Here is a 20,610-nt window from a genome sequence, read left to right on the forward strand (position 1 = left end):
GTCTAAGATTTAGAGTTTCAAAAGACTTCTGATAAAGTTTGCTGCCAAAGGCTTTTTAGCATTCATTGGACTGCAGGGCTTTGTATATTAAGTAATTGATTAAATAGGGGGGGTGGTAAATAATTGATACATTTTTTTCATATGTCAGAGGAAAGTTACCAGCAGAGTCTTGAGGATTTGGTCTTAGGATCTGTGCTGTTCAGAATAGTAATAATGGGGATGGTAAAGGCAGTGAGTAGTCAAATGAGAAATCTTACTGATGTTACTGTTCCTCAGGACAGAATAGAGGGGAGGAGACAGTAAAGGAGGCTTGTACAGATTTGAGTGACTGGCCAACAGGATGGCAGGGGTAGCTGGAGGTTGCATACAGGAGACAAGAGGGCAGTTTTGCCTGGAATAGAGGGATGAAAACATCTGAAAATGATTCAGGTGGCAGGAGACTTCTGAGTCTTCTCTGCAGAGATGGCATAGGATGTCTCTGATGGAGATGTAAGAGCACGTTGTAGATGAAAATGTTTCCAAAGAGAAAATAGAGGAATACCTCAGAGAGAAATTCTTTGGCAACTACAAAATAGACTGGGTGTGACAAGCTCAGGAAAACACCTAAAGCAAACAAAAAAGAAGGAGTATTACAAAGAAATTATTCAGTGTAATTGCACGGTTCTTAAAATTCCCAGTTATCACCCTTGGAGATAAGAGTACTGGACTGTATTCATCCTTTGTCCATTCTGGTATGGCCATTGGGCTGTTACTAAATGGCTTGGACTGGTGAATTTGATATGTGAGATTTATTTTCATTTGTACATTAATAAGTATATAGAAAATAATATATATTTTTTACATATATTTAGGTATGGATAAGAAAAAGAGGTTTTTTTGTGTGATTAAATTTTGTGTTTATTATCCTTTATTTCTTTCAGTATCGTTTTATGGTGATAGCTTTGTGGAGCTGAACATGGCAAAAGCATCCCCTCAGACATCCTTACAGTTGCAGTTTCGAACAAGCAAGCCACAGGGACTGCTTCTTCTTGCAGCTGGGAAGACAGATTATTGTTTAATGGAGCTACGCTCAGGATATGTACAAGTATGCTTTATATCTGTAGCTAAAAAATGTATGTGTAGCCTGTATTGCTCAGAGTTTTTCTTAACAATATAATTAATCTTGTTTTTCTATAACAAGATATATAAACAAGTTTCTCTTCAAAGAAATGGAAAAATTTATACATAATATAATCAATAATTTAAAAGTATGTCTTTTATTTCTTACAATTATAGTTATATCTCTATAACTGAGATCCTTTGAGAGCCTTTGCGATCTCTAGATCTTAAAATGAAGATAATTGTGTTCAAAGCATGAGCTTCAATAAAGGCAACATTTCAGATTTGATGATGTTAGCTTTAGAGAAAGTGCTTGAATCTGAGTAATTGTTTTTCTGCAAGGTAGGTTCTTGAAAGATCACTTTCAGTAGGGTTCTCAGGAGCTGTTGTTCCTAGCAGAACTGCAAACGAGTCCATTCCAGCTTCTGCAGTTATGCAGAAGTTATGTCTGTGATGGCAAGTAAACCTACACAGAATTTTAGTGGGATTTTATTTTTTCAATTATATTTTGTAAATTATATCCTTAGTATGAAAATATATGAAAATTAATGTATTAACTATGTATTAACGTATGATTGTGAAAAATACCACTTTGGATTTTGATAGTTAAAATTCTATCTCTTGCAGCTGAGAATTAACTTTGGTGTGGGGGAGCGAGTACTTCATTCTCAGCAAAGATCTCAGCTGAATGATTTAGCCTGGCACCTGGTTGAACTACATCATGAACAAGATAATGTCACATTGGTAATTGATAAACATGATAGAGCTAGTACAAAAATGCCTGGAATTCTTTATGAATTAAATATTGATTATGGATTCTACATAGGTGGTACTGGTAAACTTGATGTTCCCTACCTTGTTGGAGCACTACCCAGTTTCCGAGGATGTATTGATGATGTGCTATTCAATCAGTTAGACATTCTGATGCCTCTGAGACCTTCTCCTGGCTTCAAAAACATCCATGAAGTTTCAGTGGGGTGCAGTGACGAATTCTTTGCAGGTGAAGAAGAACCCATTAGTTTCTTCAGTTCCAGGTCCTATATTTCTTTCCCATCATGGAATGTGGACGATGAGGGAATCTTCGAGTATACCTTACAAACCTCAGCTGCACGTGGCTTGCTGCTTTACCACCCTGGGCAAACGGGAGATTTCATTGCTATGGAAATGGAAGATGGTTTAATTAAAGCTTACGTTGGAAAACATAACAGTAGAACCCATCTTTCCTCTCGTAGGTCAGTCAATGATGGTCGTTGGCACTACATCAAACTGAAATTTACTGCACAGTATTTGCAACTAACACTGGATGAAGAAACTGTGAAAAAATCATTACCTCCCCACAGTAATTTGCCAGTTCTGAAGGGATCCCTCTTTGTAGGTGGTGCAGATGACAACATACGATCAGAAGTGATTAAGTTAATCTCAGTATCTGGGAAGTACGCCAGAGGAGGATCCTTCAAAGGCTGCTTAAGGAACCTGAAAGCCAACTCAGAAAAGAAATCGCTGAAGAATGTTCTAGTAACTAAGGACATTTCAGCTGGATGTGAAATACAGAGTGCTTTCAATACAAATCTTTCTTTAGAGACAGCTGTAAAGAACCCTCCTGTGAAAGCAGCTCCTGTATTTGCCATTTCCCATGAAAGCTCAATTTCTCTGGGCAAGGAAGACAAAAGCCACCTTTTAGTTCTTAGTAACTTGATTGTGCTAGAGGGTGGACAAGCTTCACTTGAATCTAAGCATATTAAATTTAACTTAGACTTTCAGAAATTAGGAATTCATCAGTCACAAATTCTTTTTGATATAAAGGAACCACCCTCTCATGGACACTTGAAGCTGAATGTTGAACCAGTGCGGGAGGTGAATACATTTACTATGCAGGATGTGTGGCAAGGGAAGATTCTGTATGTCCATGATGGCTCTGAGGACACTTACGATAATTTTAATTTCTCCATTTCTACCAGCAGTGAGAAGATTGTGTCTCCATATTTGCAAGGAAACGAGCAGCATATGTTTAAAATTACTGTCACTCCAATAAATGATGCACCTGAGATCATACTTCCAGAGGGAAACTTGCTTCTTCTCTTAGAGAACTCAAAGAAATGTCTGACTAGTGACCTGATAAAAGTTCTAGACAAAGATACAGATTCTGTGGGTCTCAGTCTTTCAGTGCTTGGAAATCTGAATGCAGATGCAGGATTTTTAGAAAATTCAAAGCATCCTGGAAAAGCTATCACTACTTTTTCTAATGAGGACTTAAGTGAAGGCACTGTTTTCTTTGTCCACACAGGTGTCAAGAACTCAAGGATTGTTCTCAGGGCAAGTGATGGTGAGAAGGTGAGCAACACTGTTGTGTTACGTGTCATGGCAGTTCCTTTGGATTACAGAGTTGTCAACAACTCAGGAATAAATCTTGTCCAAGGTGTTACAGCTCTTATAAGACCTAGGCATCTGGCAGTGGAAACAAATGCTGTCCTCCAGGAACTGGAGATACGGTACGAGATCACAGAACCACCTCACTTTGGTGAGGTCCAAAGGCAGCATTCGAGGGGGGAATGGAAGCAAGTCAACTCTTTTTCTCAACGCTCTCTTCAGCGCAGCCGTGTGAGATACTGTAGCACTTTTAAAGACATTCAGCTGGAAAATGTTACTGACCAATTTAAATTCAAAGTTAGCATAGGAAACAGAATCAGTGAAGAGCACACATTTCCAATCAAAGTGAAATGGTTAAGGTACAGTCTATTGAAACATGCTCCTCTAGAAATTGAAAAATCAAAAAAGAAGTACTTGAATTCTGATAGTCTTTTTGCTGTGATTGCAGATCTAGAAGTACCTGAAGATGAGCTTCATTTTAAACTTCTGTCCCTACCGAAGAATGGACAGATACTGCTTAATGATCAGCCTTTGCAAAAAGATTCAGTCTTTACCCAGAAAGATATTACTGATCGAAAAGTGGCATATGAATTAATCAGCGGGTACCATGAAGACTATGATTCATTTAGATTTCTCATTTCTACAAAGTATCTGGAGTCAAATTTCTATGACTTTGAAGTCTACATCAAATCAGATTTCAGAAACATTATTTTGACTAACAATGGCCTTAATGTTACTGAAGGGGAAGGAGAATTAATAACAAGCACGAAATTGTTTGTGCAAACACCAGATAATAAAACTTTCCAATATGAAGTTATACAGTTTCCTAAGCATGGGAAATTAAAACTTACTAATTTTTCTGGCTCATTTGAGAATAATGGCAGTCTTACAACTTTCACTAATAAAGATATAACTGATAAGTGCCTTATGTATGTGCATGACGATTCTGAGACTGTGTTTGACGAATTTCTTGTCAAAGCTTCCAGCAAAGAGTTAGGAAAGGGGACAAACTTTGATCCAGAAGTGGAACCTTTGTCAGTAGAAATTAGATTCTACATTTCTGTCCAGCTGAAGAATGATGAGAAACCAGTTCGCATAATTGATAAGATATTTAATGTAGTGAGAAACGGGCAGCGATTGTTAACTTTGGCAGATCTTTGCTATCATGATCCTGATTCTGATTTTGATGATGGACAGTTGCTATATACTAGACGTGGTATTTCCAATGGGGACTTGGTGCTAACAAATGATACTTTGCATAGACTCTACCAATTCAAACAAGTGGACATGGAGCAAAAGCAAGTCCTGTTTATGCACCATGGTGCAGATTTTGGGCGTTTTGTGCTTTTTGTGACAGATGGCAAGCACTATACTTCTTTGCTTCTGGAAGTTAATGCCACTGATCCTTATGTTAGCTTGGCAAATAATACAGGATTATTGGTTCAAAAAGGTAAGGAAGAAACTGTTTCAACAGCTAACCTAAGTGCTACTACAAACCAAGACATAAGAAATGATCATGAGCTTACATATGAGATACTCTCTTTTCCAAAATATGGAAGAATATATGTGAATAATCTATTAATGGATTCCTTTACTCAGCTTGATCTGATAAAGGGGCATGTGACCTACAGACATGATGACAGCAACAACCTTTTTGACACATTTGACTTCACAGTCCGTGCTGGAGATGTCCATCTGGATGCTGGACTGCAGGTTCGCATGTATTTGGAAAGTCATCAGCAGCCACCAAGGATTGTGAACAAAAACAATCTCTTGGTTGAAGAAGGAAAACCAGTTAAAATCAGTAAAGGAAAACTGCAGGTAGGTTAACCATGTTCTCCATTCCTCCAATCTTGTAGCAAGTTTTTGTCACTGTTTTTTCAGCCATTGCAGTGTCTTCAGTTTGTGTCTTCTTTAACTCCTTTTGATTTCCACTAATATGACTGCATTCTGGGTGCTTAGTTCAGGAGACACTGACACTAGCAATCTTCCATTTTTAGGAAGGAAAACTGATTCTGTTAAAGAAAAAGACTGCCCATAGTCTTTGACTCTATTACATATTGGTGCTTAAGAAAATTATGATTTGGAGATGCTCCATGTATATATTTGTTTTAGTTGTAACAATTATTTGTACTCCATGTAATGTTCTTAATTGAGCTGGTGGAAAGTGCCAAGGAAGAAAGGGTTTTGTTTGATTTAGTTTGGAGCTAGCCCAGTTAAAATGTTTGAGGTTTAAGTCCAAAATTGTACAAAACAAGTCAAGTCACAAACCTGAGGCCATTTATGCTAGATTAATTTTTCCCTGTCTGATGTTCGTGTGTAGCCTTCCAGTAACCACCGCGAGAGGGCTCCGGCTGCACATTGCTGAAATCCTGAAATCCTTGTTTCAGGCAGGAATCTATAGCTGTGACACCATTAGTTAATTATGGAGTATGTTCCCTTTCAAAACTTACAAAACATATTTGGGGTTACAAAATGGCTCCCATGCCACCTTATTTACCATGTGTCTGCTTGAAGTTTTAGGAGCTGTGTAACCTGTATAAGAAGTGCCAGTTTAGTTAGGTAGACAATCCCAGGATTAAAAGCGAAAAACTCAGAAGAGAATTATAGAATTTAATTTTCATTTCATATTCCACTTGAATAATTTTGGGATATGTTCTTAAATTTAAGGTTGTTCATGAAAATAGTTCTCCATCTGAGATTGTGTTCACAGTAAGACAGTTTCCAGTACACGGATACATTCGGAAGTTTTCCTCAGAAGAAAGTTATCTCAGTTCTGACCAGAGGCCAGCTTTGAGCTTCACGCAGCAAGATGTCGACGAGGGCAAAGTTCAGTATGTGCAGACAGTTTCTGACCAACTAGATGACCATTTTGTTCTGGATGTGACCAATGGTGTCAGAACAGTGAATGGAATAGAGATCTCTGTAGACATCATCCCCAGAATGATTCCACTGGAAGTACAGAACTTCACAGTAATTGAAGGGGGCTCAAAAGCCCTGGTGGAAGATAATCTAAAAATACCTAGTAAACACTTTGCAGGACTCAGCTGTGAATTCATTTTAACTGAGCAGCCAAAACATGGGTATGTTGAAAACTCTCGTGTTCCTGGAATAAAGTTAACCACGTTTACTAGAAAACAGGTAATGCCTTTAGATCTTAGATGTAGTCTTGAAGAATTCTTTGTTTTGCTGAAAGCTGTGGGATTTTGTGGGAGGTGGTGAGAGACATGAATTTGAGCTTTATTCTGGCCTTGATTTGAAGATCTTTCTGCTGTTTCAAGCTGGTCATTTCGAGTGGGGAAGGAGGCTGCCTTGTTGTGGGGAACCACATCACTTCCTTGATGGCAGTATTGACACAGACCAGTGTGCTATAATCACAGTAGACTGATGTGCCGCTCACGTTCAGGCAGTGTTGTAGATACTCTGGAAATGTGAGACTGTGGGTGCATTTTGAAAAGACCAAAGGAAATGGTATGTAGATTGAACAAGGAGAACAGTGGAAAAAAAGTAATTTTTAAGGTAATTTCTTTGCTCACAGGCAGCCACTATAACCACTAATTTTCAGTCATTTAGCTCCAAGAAGCAAAATGGTATCATAAGTCACCATCTACTAACACTATGTTCAGATTATAGATTCCAGAAAACATTGTTAAATATAGTGGGATTGGATTTCCATTTTTCCTTCAGAAAGAAGGGAGAATGCTAAGACTGGCAAGATATTCTGGCTAGAGCAATGGACAGATGAGCAGTAAAATTTACTGTTGTGAACAGAGCAAAGATAGAGGTACAATCTGATATTCAGCATAAATAATGTTTTGGAAGTCATAAAATGTTCGTGCAATTAAGAGAGAGAGCCGTGACTAGGATATTTTTCAATGTGACATTTATTTTCTTCTAGCCTCTTTAGTTTTTCAGCTTGTTATATTTTTCAGGTGGAACAAGAATTAATCCACTATGTTCATGATGGCAGTGAAGAACCGATGGACAATTTTACTGTGGTAGTAAATAACACGGAGTTGTGGAAACAAAGTTTGCCCCAAGCTGTGTTTGTAACTGTTACTGCAGTAAATGATGAAGCTCCTGTTGTAAAAGTAAACAGAATTCTTCAGGTTTGTTTGTCAACATTTTAAAGTGTTTAAATTAATTCCATTAATTCTGATGCCATTTAATGCCCCTTCATTAACAGACTATTGGGTTTATATCTGGTAGGTTAGTCAATATAATACCTATTAGTCCTTGGATTTAGGAAAATTAATGCTAATGAAAGGAGGCAGTACCTAGGTTTGTATTTAGGAAGATTTTTGACATTATGGAGAACACTTTTGGCTGTTTTAAAATTTATCTAGAAGGCTGAACAAGCATTCTTTTAATCTTAAAGTTATGTGAAGTCTCTTGAACTGATGTGCGGTTTGTGAGGGTGGATGGCTTGCACCTGGGTGGTTGTTATGTTTTGGTGTTGTTTGCTGTGGTGTCTTGAGGGCTGTTATGTAACATGTAATGAACATGTAACTTAGAAAAGTACCAAGAATAGTGATGATGAGAATGCCAACTTTTCATGATTGTATTTGCGCAGCCTTCCAACCCTATGCCTCTTGCCCTGAAGTGTTATAAAGGGTTGGACCTGCTAAGGTACATTCTGCTGCCTGCTCCTGTCCAGATGTGCCAGTGGGATGGGACAAGAGCAAATTGATTATGTGTTGGGTATTGCTTACACAAAACAGGAGTGTTTCCTTCTTCAAAACTGCAAATAATACTATGCAATCTGTGAAAATCTAGGGTCATCAATATATTAGTGCAATCAGTGAAGCTATTACTATGTGATAATGTGAGGTAAGAAGAAGATACGTTAACTTTTTTCTAACTGCCTTCCCCCAAAAAAATCCTGAAGAAAATTTTAAAGTTGTTGCCTGATGCTACCTTTAGCTCTTAATAACCATAGCTGACTTTTTAATCTATTGATCTTTGAAAAGTTATCTACCACTACAGAAGTGACTACTGTCACTTCAGTTTCAGTGCATTTTCAGATTGATTAAGTAATTAATTAGTTTATTTATAGCATTTAACCCAGGACATATTTGTATCATATTTGTTTGTGTTATGGTAGCACTAAGTACCCAAAACCAATTTAGTAAAGACGCTGTGCCCAAAAAACCCCCACATGTAAAGACTTCCAATCTGAGATCTGATGGGTAAAAACAAGTTAAGTGCCTCCAAAAAGCAGAATCAAATGAGCGTGGGTCAGCTAATGAACTTGTAAACCAGCTGGAAGACTGGCAGAGAAGGTATTTAGGCAGAGAAGATGTTTAGGAATTGGTTTGAAAGAAGCTAAGCAGGATATTTTGAGGCTGCCATCATTCCTGCTCTGCCATGCAGTTTGTAAATTGGTGGTACCAAAACATGCATTTAATTTTATGTAGTTAGTTATGTCTTGGAGAGGGAGAGTGTATTGCTGTAAAGATGTAACCTTATGTTGTGTATTTAGCCATTTTGCATGAGAAAACACATAATTTTTAAACTAGCCATAATGGTAATGTTGTGCAGCTTCACAGTGACAGGAGATAATCTGCAGATGCCTACGACAGAAGTCATCCTGCCCTGTGCAGAGACTGCTGACAGAAGGGCAGACTGCCTTCACAAACATTTGGGTGGCACAGAGCAAAACCTGCCCTGGTTGAAATAATTACAGTGGTACTCCACAGACATCAGCACAGCACTCAGTAATCTTTGTCTAGTCACAGGGAAGAGGGCACTATGTTCAGTCAAATTTTTCGGGGTCTCTGTTCTGGTGCGCTGCTGGCATTAAAATGCTGGCATTGAACTGCTGGAATTGCAGTCTATTAACAGAACTAAAGCTGTACAGTGTACTGCAATGCAGCTTATAGATTTTTCTAAAAGTATCTGTGAATCTAGGCTTCCCAAGAGCAAGGATAACAAAGCTTCACCTACCTAGGGTTGGTCTTCTCTACTGGGGAGGCAGTCTGTGTACCAGAACCAGAATGCTGCCTTTGTGCCTGTGGTTTTGCTAGTCATGCACAAGCTATTGTTGAGAAATCAAATTGGTTTTTGTTGTGAGTGCGTACCAATATGTACACATATGGCGGATTCATGTGCAGTCTAAAATCCAGCAGTCAACTTATCTGCTAGGAGGAATACACTGAGATGATTCTTCCCAAAATCAAACTTCCACATCCTCAGTGAGGTGAAAGAAAATGGGTTTTTCTTAGTCCTGCTAAATATTGAGATGAGACGGGCATTTCTGTGTAGGGTAGTGGTGTCTGACCCCATGTTCTAGCAGAACAGTCTGTGCTCCTCAAGGGCATTGCTAGTGGTAGATGCTGAATAATAGACTATGTCTATTGCTTTTAAAAACCCAGTAGCTCTTCAATATATTTTGTAAGATTGGAAATATGCAAAAGTATACAATGACAGACCAGTACTGTGGAAACTGAAGTCCAGTAGAACTATTTGAGTTGACTGAAGTTTAGGACCTTGGAAATTTTGCAGGTCACAGTATAAAGAGTCAGAAAGAACTGCTGAATGATTAAAAAATAGACTAGGATATGGTATCTGCTGTTGAGAAGTAGCTTATGTGAAGAGGTGCATTATGTGGCCAGTGATGTTGGTGTGGGCATATGGAAGTTAATTTTGGCCTTTGTCATGGGCTTCTGTCCAAATGCAAGAAGCTATCGAGCATGTGCACACATGCTGAATGAGTCTAACTCTAGCTTCCTCACTTCAGAGACATCCATAACATTCCTTCTTCAAACAGCCTTGTCTGTTCTTATGAAGCACCATGGGAGAAGTTTCAGGGTGACAGACATCCAACCATTTTGGGACTTTTTCTCTGGTTTGTCTGTAGGAGGTGGAAGTAAATAAGGGTTTAAAGTGGTTTGGTTTTTTGTTTTTTTCTTTTTTTTCCCCCCTTTTTTTCCCCCTGGCTCAGAATTTGTGACATAACATAAAATACAGAAAGTTTTGCTGTCCTGAGAACTTCTGTAATGCATGCAATTTAAATCCTTTCCATTGCAACAAATCAATGAGATATGTTTTTATTTAGAAACTTAAATTACCAGCATTTTAGATATAATTTCTTAAAATTTCCACAGGTTTTATGGGCTTTTTTTTTTTCTAGAATGGGAATGGGTAAAGGAAATAGGATGTTTTGAAGAAAATCACTATCCTTGCATTACATCCTGCATTTATATGTGTTTAAATATATGGGTACCAATGCTGTAAAATGACTGTATCCTCCTGTTGCCACAAGAGGGCTATATTTTCCTAGAATTAGGTTTTTCAAAAAACCTACAAATTTAAATGGATTATTTTTGTTGTTTTCTCTAAGTTGCTCACTTGAGTGTTAAAATGTGAATACAGAGTGTCTGGTAGGATATGTAGCATGCAAGGAGATACTGATGAGCTGAATCCTGTAAGTAGAGCAAAATAAATTATTTCACATCAGCAGGGTCATGAACCTTTTTTTGGACTATGCCTATGGAATGTGTTAGACACATGAAAAATCAGTGTCATGCTATGTCCTGGAAGTTCAGATACAGTTTTCATGGTGCTCTTCAAAGAGATTTTGATCCCAGATATGAAAAATAAGATGCTTGTACAATTCTTGCTGTGTTCTCGGTGTTTGCTTCCCTGCAGTTCTTTTCAGCTCTGTGATCTCCTTTCATTCCTCAAGGATCATGTTGTAGGCCATGTATAGTACTTAAAAAGCATTGAGCGGTAGTGTGCTGGGACAACAGAATTAAATACTGACATTACAGAAAAAACCACTTTTTTTCTATAATTAGAAATTTTAAGTCTTTTTTCCTTTAGTAAGGAAAGTAATTTGAAACTTAGTGAGTCAATTGTAATAACGTGTCCATTGTAATTTCTTATATTTTTGCATATTCTGTGTGTGACCTTTTATTTTCTTCACAGAATAATCTACACAAGTGCTACTGAGATGAATTGAAAGTTCTCAGTACAAAACATGTGACACTGATGTGCTTATTTGGTGCCACTCACTAAGTCACCCTGTACCATTAGTTGTTGTTCTGTGTCATAAGTGTCATCCTTTATCAAAATTTAATATTAATAATTACATTTCAGCAAAATATATATTTCAGGGGAGAAAATAACTATTTGCTAGTATTTTCTATTATAACCTTACTTTTCAAATTTTTCTGATGAGGAAAAATCTAACTTAATTTTAGTATCTCTTGTTTCCATGACACACATTTTGTGACATGATGTAGAATGTAATCTTTCCTCTGTTGAAGTGTGGTGGCAAAAATTTCAGTGGTTTAAAATGTTTTAAAAGGTTTTCTTTCATGGTTCATGTTAAAAAGTAGAATTAATATGTAGTGAATTGCAATTTTTGGCTTTGGCAGAGGTAAAATGCCCTTTGTTAATTTTTCCTCTTCAACCATTTGGTGTGATGTTATTACCAGATATTTATTAAGTGTACTAAGACCCTAGGAAGATGGAAAGGAATGATGCAGTGTGTGTTTAGAAGCTGAAGCTGAGGTATTTAAAGGTTTAGGCTTTTAAGATTTTACGCTATGATATAAATTATACATGGAAATAATTTATATTGATGTAGTGAATATTTTAAGAATTTAATTTCATGTTGAGATGAATATGTATTGTTGTTTGTTAGCACTTTCATCCGTAATTCCAAATATATGCAACAGAGATGAAGAACAAAATGGGCCATTGCTTATCCTTCCCTAACAAGGAATTACCCAATTAGATAGGGATGAAATTCATAGAGCAGTCCTTTCTGCTTGAAAGAAGGGACTTTAAAGATCATCTAGTCCCTGCTCCCCCTGCCATGGGCAGGGACACCTCCTGAAGACCAGGCTGCTCAAAGCCTTATCCAACCTGGCTTTGAACACTGCCAGGACTGGGGAATCCACAGCCTCTCTGGGCAACCTGTTCCAGTATCTCACCACCCTCACAGTAAATAATTTCTTCCTAATATCTAGCTAAATTCCCCCTCTTTCAGTATGTACCCATTCCTCCTTACCCTGCCACTCCAGTTCCTGTCAGACAGTCCCTCTCCAGCTTTCCTGTAGGCCCCTTCAGATACTGGAATGTGTCTGTGAGGTCCCCACACAACCTTCTTTTCTCCAGGCTGAACAGCCCCAACTTTCTCAGCCTGATTTCATAGAAAAGGTGCTCCAGTCCTCTTATCAACCTCATGGACCTCCTCTGGAATTAGACTTAGGATGTGCTCCAGATTTAGATTTACTAGAAGTAAGTAATGGTTTTTACACCGTCTTTCTAAAAACTAGTTAACTGTTTTGTCTGAGATTGTGACCTTGCAAAATGGTAGGCAGCTGTTGGAGGCACCAGTTGTTTCATCTCCCACTGTACTGAACACCTCTGGGTTTTTTAGTGCACTAGAAAAGGGCCTTTAGTGCATTTTGTTAGAAGAAAATAAGGCAGCTACAAGAAGTGTCCCATTTCTATTAGAGTTTATGCTGTCCCCAGGCTGTTTTTCTTTTATCTTTCCTGCTGGTGAAAGTAGAACATATTGAATGCCTTGCCTGCTGTGAAATACATGACTCTAATATTCATGTGTATGTGTTGGAAAGCACCTCCTTGACTCAGTTATCATAATACAATTTTTGTTATGTTTCTAAGAGTTTGTATAATTCTTGACAAATAGAGCAGTTGTACTCCAACTGTCTGAAGCTCTTAATTGTTGTAGGGTTTATTTGCTTGAATTATTTCAAGGTCTTGTATTTTGAAAACAATTTGCCAGGATGAGCTATGCCAGTCTGTGATCAGAGATTTGGATGGACCGTAAGGAAACCTGTCATAGCTGCTAGTGTTGCACAGCACAAATATTTATTATTTCTTTTTCTTGGAGTCATGTGTCATCTATCCCCATCTCCCATTTCCTGTTGTCCCAATTTTCTTTCCTATGCATTTTCTTTCTTTATTTTTTAAAATTTTTTTTGCTTTTCTAGGTCTGGGTGGGTTCAGTCACAGAAATAACTGTTGATGACCTCTGTGCAGAAGACAAGGACTCCTCACCATTAGAACTTGTGTATTCCATTACTCCACCTAGCAATGGGCACTTGGCTCTGAAGTCTTCTCCAAACAAGAGCATCCTTACTTTTACCCAGGCTCATATAATTAAAGGACAGCTGGTATTTGTACACAATGGTATGTGATTTCAAAAATACCGCATCAGCTACCAAAATACCGCTCCTATTCAGTATATTTGTGTTCATAATCCATTAGAGATTCCATTGTAATGTCACAAAGATCTCGGAGCACTGGTTATGCGATAAATTATCTCAAAAACTAAACAAGAAAAGGTCTGACATCTGTTTAAATGTGTGCTCACTGGAAAACCTTGGTGTTCTTGTGGTTCATTAGATAGCAGCCTTCTTTCTGAAAGCAGTTTTGCAGTAGGGGAACATTTTCATGCACCTTTCAGAGATATGAAATCCATTTTTTTGACTACTGTGATTGAAAATTTCCTGAAGCCTTTCTGTCTTGCTACAGTGCAGAGCTGTTCATGGACCAACAGACTCATAGATACCTGCCACACTGTAGTGATAGATGATGAAGTTATGGTTCATCTGTGTGATGTCAGTGTCCCTTTCAGGCTGTGAAAGAATTAAGCTTTAAACTTTGACTCTTTCTCCCAGTGTCCAGAACTAGAGACTGGGTTTTTTGTGCACTTGAGAGAATGTGTGGGGAATAAAAGAAGTCAGGACAGCTTCGTGCATCCTTGAGTGGCAGTGCTGGGAAGCCACAGGAATGACCTTCCGAGTGGGGTTCCAGCCAGAAGAGGTAGGGCTTTCACAGGGGGATAGCTACGTGTTTCCTGCTCCAGCTCTATTACTTTGTTACCTCAGTTGAAAGAAGAAAGCAGTTGCTACAGAAGGAATAAATCGTTGTTTTGGGATAGAGATAGAAGAAGTACACTGCTCTCCTGCCAGCCTTGAGGCAGGCTGGAATTCAAGTGCTGCCTTGAGTGCAGCAGTCACTCCAGATTTGTGCTGTGTCTTCATGAGGTTAAAGTATTCTGCCTTACAATGCATTGTCTTGCAGAGTGCATATGTGTTGCTGAAATTGCTTTACAAGCAGCTGCTGGTGAGCCATAAGTATCCTGCTCAAATGATTTGGTCAGGAAATGAAAGGTCAAGAGCATGACAAAAGTGAGCCAAGCTGTTTAAATTGTTCCAAGGGAGACTTTGACATGTAAAAACCCCTGTGATGGTAGGACAGTGGTAGGTCTCAATGTGAGGAAATTAATCTGCTTTGTGTTCCAGAAAGGGCAAATGCACATCTATAGTCTGAGGGAGTGAATCTTGATCAATAAAAGTGAAAAGAACAGAAAATTTCATTTTTTCCAGTGAGTGGAAGTGTACAGTAAATTTGTAACATAAAATTGCCCAGGTTGTGTGTCAGGTCTTGCAGCTGCTCTGGTTCTGCCATCTGTTCAAACAGTGCTTTACAAAGTACTCTGGTCATTTTGCTTCTTTCTGTTTCTTGGTCAGTGATTGTCTTCCCTCCTTCTTCTTGACTTGTTGCTTGAAATGTAATTGTTACTCCCTTCTTATTGCCCCCAGCCTTATCCTGGGGCCTTTCCTTATGTTGTTGCTGTCATTCAGCTTTTTATCCCTTTTCTCTACATTTCCTCTGTTCCTTGTCATCAGTCTTACAGTGTGTGTTGGCTTCTTTGTCTCCTCTTGGAAGTACCCCCATTTACTATTCCTACTCACTCAAGCCCTTTCCAAAGGGAAGAGGAGCATCTTCTTGGTTGACACAGCTCTTCCATCCTCTGGCTACTCCTCGTGGCACTCCACATTTTTTACACCTGTATGTGGCAATGATTCTCCATCCTCAGTGTCTTTTGTACTGCCATACAGTGAAAGTACTACCATACTTTGCTTTTATCCCTCTAAATTAGACCTCAGAATTTTCCCTTCACATTGTTCAGCCTTATGAATTACATTATGCTGCATATTCTGTGCTGTGAGTTGAAAATCTTCCTTTCTGCTCTCATGTTTTTGAGGTCCCCTTGAAATTTTGTTTGTTTCCTCCATAATCCCTGATTGTTTTATCACCGGTGTAAGTGCAGAACTAGAACACACCTTTCCTTTTTGGTACCCTTCTTTCAGTATGAGAATTCCTTCCCCTTTTCACTCTTGCTTCAGTCCAGGGTGCTCCCCTCTAGCTTTTGCAGTATGGGTGGGCCCTCTCCTTAAACTCTGACAGTTTTTTTCTTAGGGCAGTAGTGAATTGAACTCTTGTTGGTTCTGAAGTCTTAGTATATTGTCAATGCAGCTTTTACAGAGCCTCTTTCTGGTGTCCTTTTAATCACCTCTGATCAGATACAGCTTAAAAAATTAATTGTGATGAAATAATAAATGCTCCACCCAAGTAGAACTCTGAGATATAGTTCTGTTCCTGACTGCCGGTGACAAAATGTTTGTGTCAATCAAACAGTTGACCTGCCTTCACCAAAAAGCAAGTGAGGGTGCATAAGCAGGTTTGCTTCAAGTTTTTTTCAATTTAGTGCAAATAGTAGACTCCCAGATGCTTTTTTGAATAAGCAACTGGTTCATTTTTATCAGGAGAATACATCAGAAAATAAAAACTTTTGAAATAAAAACAATATGGCCCGATCTTCCAGAACTGCTTCAGCTGCCTGGCTGAATATAAGAGCATTTCTTAGGGGTATTGTTAACTATAATCTCAGAACCCACATTTGAGTTTTCTGATATATTAATTTATAGTTAGGCAAGGTATGCTGATCTTTACATGAAAGAACCCTCTGGCTTTCAGTATCTATATTATTGTAGCAATATCTTGTGGCTAAATTGGGCAAAGCAAATAGAGGAGCATGGTAATTCTTTGCAACAGTTAATGTTTCACTTTTTAGTTCTTCGTACGTAATTGAACAACCTGGGGAGCCTCTGCTTAAAAGCAGCCTGTCAGTTCTGAGAGATGTATTTTTACAGGAATCCACTTAGACTCCTGGAGGTATTTTGCTATTTCTTGTGCCAAAGTACATACAGGTCTTAAGATTAAAGGGAAAAATGTGCATTCATTATGAGTGCATATAACTTCTGAAATAGTTTAAGCTGTGACAACATACTTGCTTCAGCACAGCTGAAATGCAGCAAAGAAGCTAAGGAAACAACCAGAGTGTTGATTCAGACCGTTGAATATAAAACAAAATGAAAGAACAGTCTAGTTACTTCTCTCCCCAAATTCCTTCTTTGCTAAAATATGACTGCTTAAGTGCTTTGGACCCTCATAAGACATAAATGGAGCTGGAAATCTGGGAGCCATTGTCTCCCCAAGTTTAATTTGGTTTCAGCTCCACTGAGTCAGTGAAGAAGGAGAAGAAGGGGGCTGATTTCTATCTAAGGGATGTCCGGCCTTCACTGAAAACAACAGCCAGCAGTTCTTCTTGGGGAAGGTATTAATTGCATTATGAATTTATTTAATTCTAATTAAGATACAAGGGTTCTGATCAAAAGTTGCTTTCAGGATGATTTTGGATATATTGCTAAGGAAACTTTCCTGTCTGCCCATCCAGGAGTTGCTCTGGCAATGACACTGACATTACCTCAGACTTTCATTCTTGAGATGGAACCCCCTTCACATCTAGTGGCTCCAGTGAGCCCTACTTGACTCTCTACACACCCCACACTCACACAGTCAGACAAGGTTTCCTCACTGACTTGACCTCATGTTTCCCTTAGCAGAATCTCAGGTGCCTGTATCCCTAAATAATTTAATCATGGGTCAACAGCCGAATAACGGTTCTGGCTGGAAGCCCCTGAGGTGAGACCCTGACCCAGTCTAAGCCACAAAAGTCTGGAGCCTTCAGCTCCTGCTGTGTCTCTTGAGTGTCGGTCCCCTGGATGCAGGTCCCAGGGGCCTTTGCTAAGCAAAGGGTCAGCAGTTCAGGGCCTCTTGCTTCAGGTTCCTGCCACACAGAGCTCAACCTGCAGCTCCACTGCAGCTGCACCCAGAGCTACCTGCACTGAATGTGTTCCTCAACAATAATTCACTGTAGCCAAGAGTGCAAAGTCTCCGGTGTATGTTTGTGTTTTGCATGACAGAGTAATACAAGAATAAATTTATTATTTTGATTTCTACAGGAGCAATGTCTGGAGGCTTCAACTTTCAGGTGACAGATGGTTTGAACTTTGCACCCCAACAGATTTTTACCATCACAGCTCGGACGCTGGTCATTAGCCTTGAAGTGAACAAAGGGCTCGGAGTCTTTCCAGGTGTGGTTTTTTGAGATTATTTCGGTTTTGTCCACTTGAAAATATTGCCTCATATAGAATTGTTTGTCAGATACTTAACTGACTAAACTATGGAAAACTGTAGCTGGGAAAATTTATGTGTGTTTTTAAAAAACAGGTTGATGTTTTCTCAAACTGCATACTGCTTTTTTGCTTTGTAGTCTTTAACTTTTTGATGTGTGCATGCTTGGAGTCATAGAAATTGGCAGAGAAATATTCAAGTACAATGTGATAATAACACTGCCTAAGATCTGGAGATTTCCCATTCAGGTTTGTTTAAAATCTCTGTAGTTTATTCAAATATTTAGAGATGTCTTAGGTTCTTGTGATCTTGCCTGGTAAGAGCGATAGAAGAGTGAAGCTTGTGTCCATGAGATTCTGAATAGCACATGTAAGTTTTCCAGATTGCTAGTTCACACTTCTTTTGTTTAAAATGAGTTATGGAGAGCAGCACAGACTCACTGATGAATCAGAAAGTCTGAAAACTTTGATTCATGTTTGTGCATTTGTAGCTAGTTGGTTCAGCACTTGAGTGTTTTTTTAATGAAGTTGTACCACTGGAGGAGCTGATCTGCTAAGAGGTCTCACCAGAGCCATTTACTCCTTTGCACTGGCAAGAGTAATCCCTCATTGAGTTAGGAATCTAACATTTACTGCAAGATTAAAGAAGAAATAAAGATTAGTTTTCTCTCAGCAATATCTTGCATCACACTTTTGTTTGTGCTGCCTTCCTTTTTTTTTTTCTCTGAATATAATCTGCAGAACCAGAGAGATACTAAGAGTTAGCAGCATTCTAGAGGTAGTGATCTGTACCTTGATTTTTTAATTGGATATGGAAGAGGAGCACTTTATCTTCTTAAACTTCTGAATATAAGTTGCATAAACAAAGGTTTGCAACAAAAGCCACTTAAACACAGGCAACAAAAAATGAGATTGTAGCAGCATGATCTTCTAATTCAGTCAATATAAATGGGATTCATGTAAATCCACTTACAAAGCTTATTAACCTGCAATTTTGGTGTTTAAGGTTGCCTTGGGCACAGGGATTTGATGGAATTCTTTCTTAAGCCAATGATAATTGTAAAAAAAGTATGCCCTAATACTTCCATAGAAGGCAAAGTCTCTAGGATGTCAATCAGTTCTTTAGTTTACAAAATACAGTATTTCTTTCAGCACTCCAAATTGTATTCATCCAAGATTGCAGTGTTTTTTCCTGTATTCTCACTTACTTTGGGATAGCAAAATTCCTTTTAGATGTTAAAAAGTGTTACTAGCTTTTTTACACGTTCTCTTTATGGTATTTTTTAGAGAAATTCTGGAGCTGTATGGTTTTCAGCTGTACTTTGCCATAATGAAATGACTATTACAACAATGATGGTGCCAAATGGCTAATATATATGAAAACAACAGCCAGTGTCGTGTTACATTTTATAGCAGTACAAAAAAAAGTTAATTTTGAGCCAGCTTGAGAAATCTTCTCACTGGGGTAGTAAAAATTGAATTTATTGTGAAGAATTTACCATGTCTTCATGACTAGGTATAAACTATCCTCTAAAGCCTATTTTATAAGAGCGTGTACTGCTGTCTTCTTTTATGTTGGGTATACCAGATCTGTTTATATAATTTATAGATTTTTTTTTCTGTTTAACAGAAGCTTATTCTTTTCATCATACTCAGAAAATTGACTGCTAGATATATCAGCTTTTTCTAGTGTATGCTAGGTATGTGCAATTGGAGGATTTGCTTCTTCAGGAAGGCAATTGCTCAAACAAGGAATGAGAGCTGAGTTTCTCTGAGGAGAGGAAGCCTGAATTTTAGTTAATTTGAAGCAGAGCTGTCTAATCAGTCTGTAGATGAGATGATTTATAAGTGTTTAGCAGTGATTGGGAGAGTGCTCATGCCAAAGCATTTTCCAAATCTTAAATGTAGGCAGTAAAAATGTGTAACAAAATTATAAATAAATTATAAATAAAATAACCAACACTATGCTGTTGTACTCTACTTGAATCGATTATCTTGGCCCTACTCAGCATCTCCTGTTCTTGTTGTGTGTCTTCCTCCTCTCTCTGTTCCTGTCCCCTGTGTTGGGGTGGGGTTGTTTTTGTGACCTCTCCTTCTGTGATTGGGAACACACAAGCAGTGTTCTCTCTTCATGTTCCTTCACCCAGTCTGCTGGCTGGCAAATAACCTTCCTCTCCCTGTTGAGATGTCAGACCAGAGGAGAACTGCTGTGGGTGCCAGAGAAGGTTCTCAACTCTCAGGTCAGAAGTGGGTGAAGGAGAAGATTATGTCTGGGGGAAGATGCCATTTTACAGGAGAGCGTGATAGACTGTGTTATCTGTGTCTCTAGACTGTATTTCAGCCTGTGGTGTGCAGTGCAGTGAGGTCAGGTCTGTTAGGAATCGAGGGGGTTTTGTGGCAGACATGCTTGCTCCCCATGGCCCTGCTCTGTCATGGCAGTGGTGTGATACCCTAGTATGGTTATGAAGAATTGGAGCAGTAACTTCCATTACAGTGTGACCATGTTTTAGAGTTACTCTGTCCTACTCTGTCAGGGCAATACGGCCTGATTTGCATAATAACTGCATTTGCAGATTTATGTGGTCTGATTAACTGTTGTGCTCAGTTGTACATTCTTGACCATATCTACTGTACACACAAGGTCATGCTTCCCTCCCTGCCTGTCACACAATAAAGGGAAAAGAAGGGAGAGGAAGAGGAGGGAGACTTCTTGAATTAGATATTGTGTAGGACAACTTTTTTCAACCTGAGAGACTCCTTCACCTTTGAAAACAATATGGACACAGAGAGACATGTGACGGTAAAGTGGGAAAACAGGCAGAGGCAGAAGATCTTCTTATAA

At 38.7% G+C, this 20,610-nt stretch overlaps 1 protein-coding gene across 3 annotated transcripts in view; it reads left to right on the forward strand.

Annotated features, from left to right (window-relative positions):
* The window catches only part of LOC121664794 (chondroitin sulfate proteoglycan 4-like), a 44,930-nt gene that overhangs the window by 12,176 nt on the left and 12,144 nt on the right, over nucleotides 1-20,610 (forward strand). For 2 of the 3 annotated variants that reach the window (XM_042028357.1, XM_042028356.1), the window contains exons 2-7: nucleotides 921-1,084; nucleotides 1,726-5,286; nucleotides 6,136-6,606; nucleotides 7,398-7,574; nucleotides 13,434-13,632; nucleotides 17,598-17,729. In XM_042028357.1, coding sequence (XP_041884291.1) covers nucleotides 921-1,084; nucleotides 1,726-5,286; nucleotides 6,136-6,606; nucleotides 7,398-7,574; nucleotides 13,434-13,632; nucleotides 17,598-17,729 — 4,704 coding nt within the window. Of the gene's footprint in view, nucleotides 1-920; nucleotides 1,085-1,725; nucleotides 5,287-6,135; nucleotides 6,607-7,397; nucleotides 7,575-13,433; nucleotides 13,633-17,597; nucleotides 17,730-20,610 lie in introns of those variants that run through there. The other variant, XM_042028358.1, reaches the window with a different exon arrangement.

The sequence above is a fragment of the Corvus kubaryi genome, unplaced genomic scaffold (genome assembly GCF_017639235.1).
Source record: "Corvus kubaryi isolate FWS band 111438036 unplaced genomic scaffold, C.kubaryi_AGA036_p1.0 37308, whole genome shotgun sequence".
Classification (NCBI taxonomy): domain Eukaryota; kingdom Metazoa; phylum Chordata; class Aves; order Passeriformes; family Corvidae; genus Corvus; species Corvus kubaryi.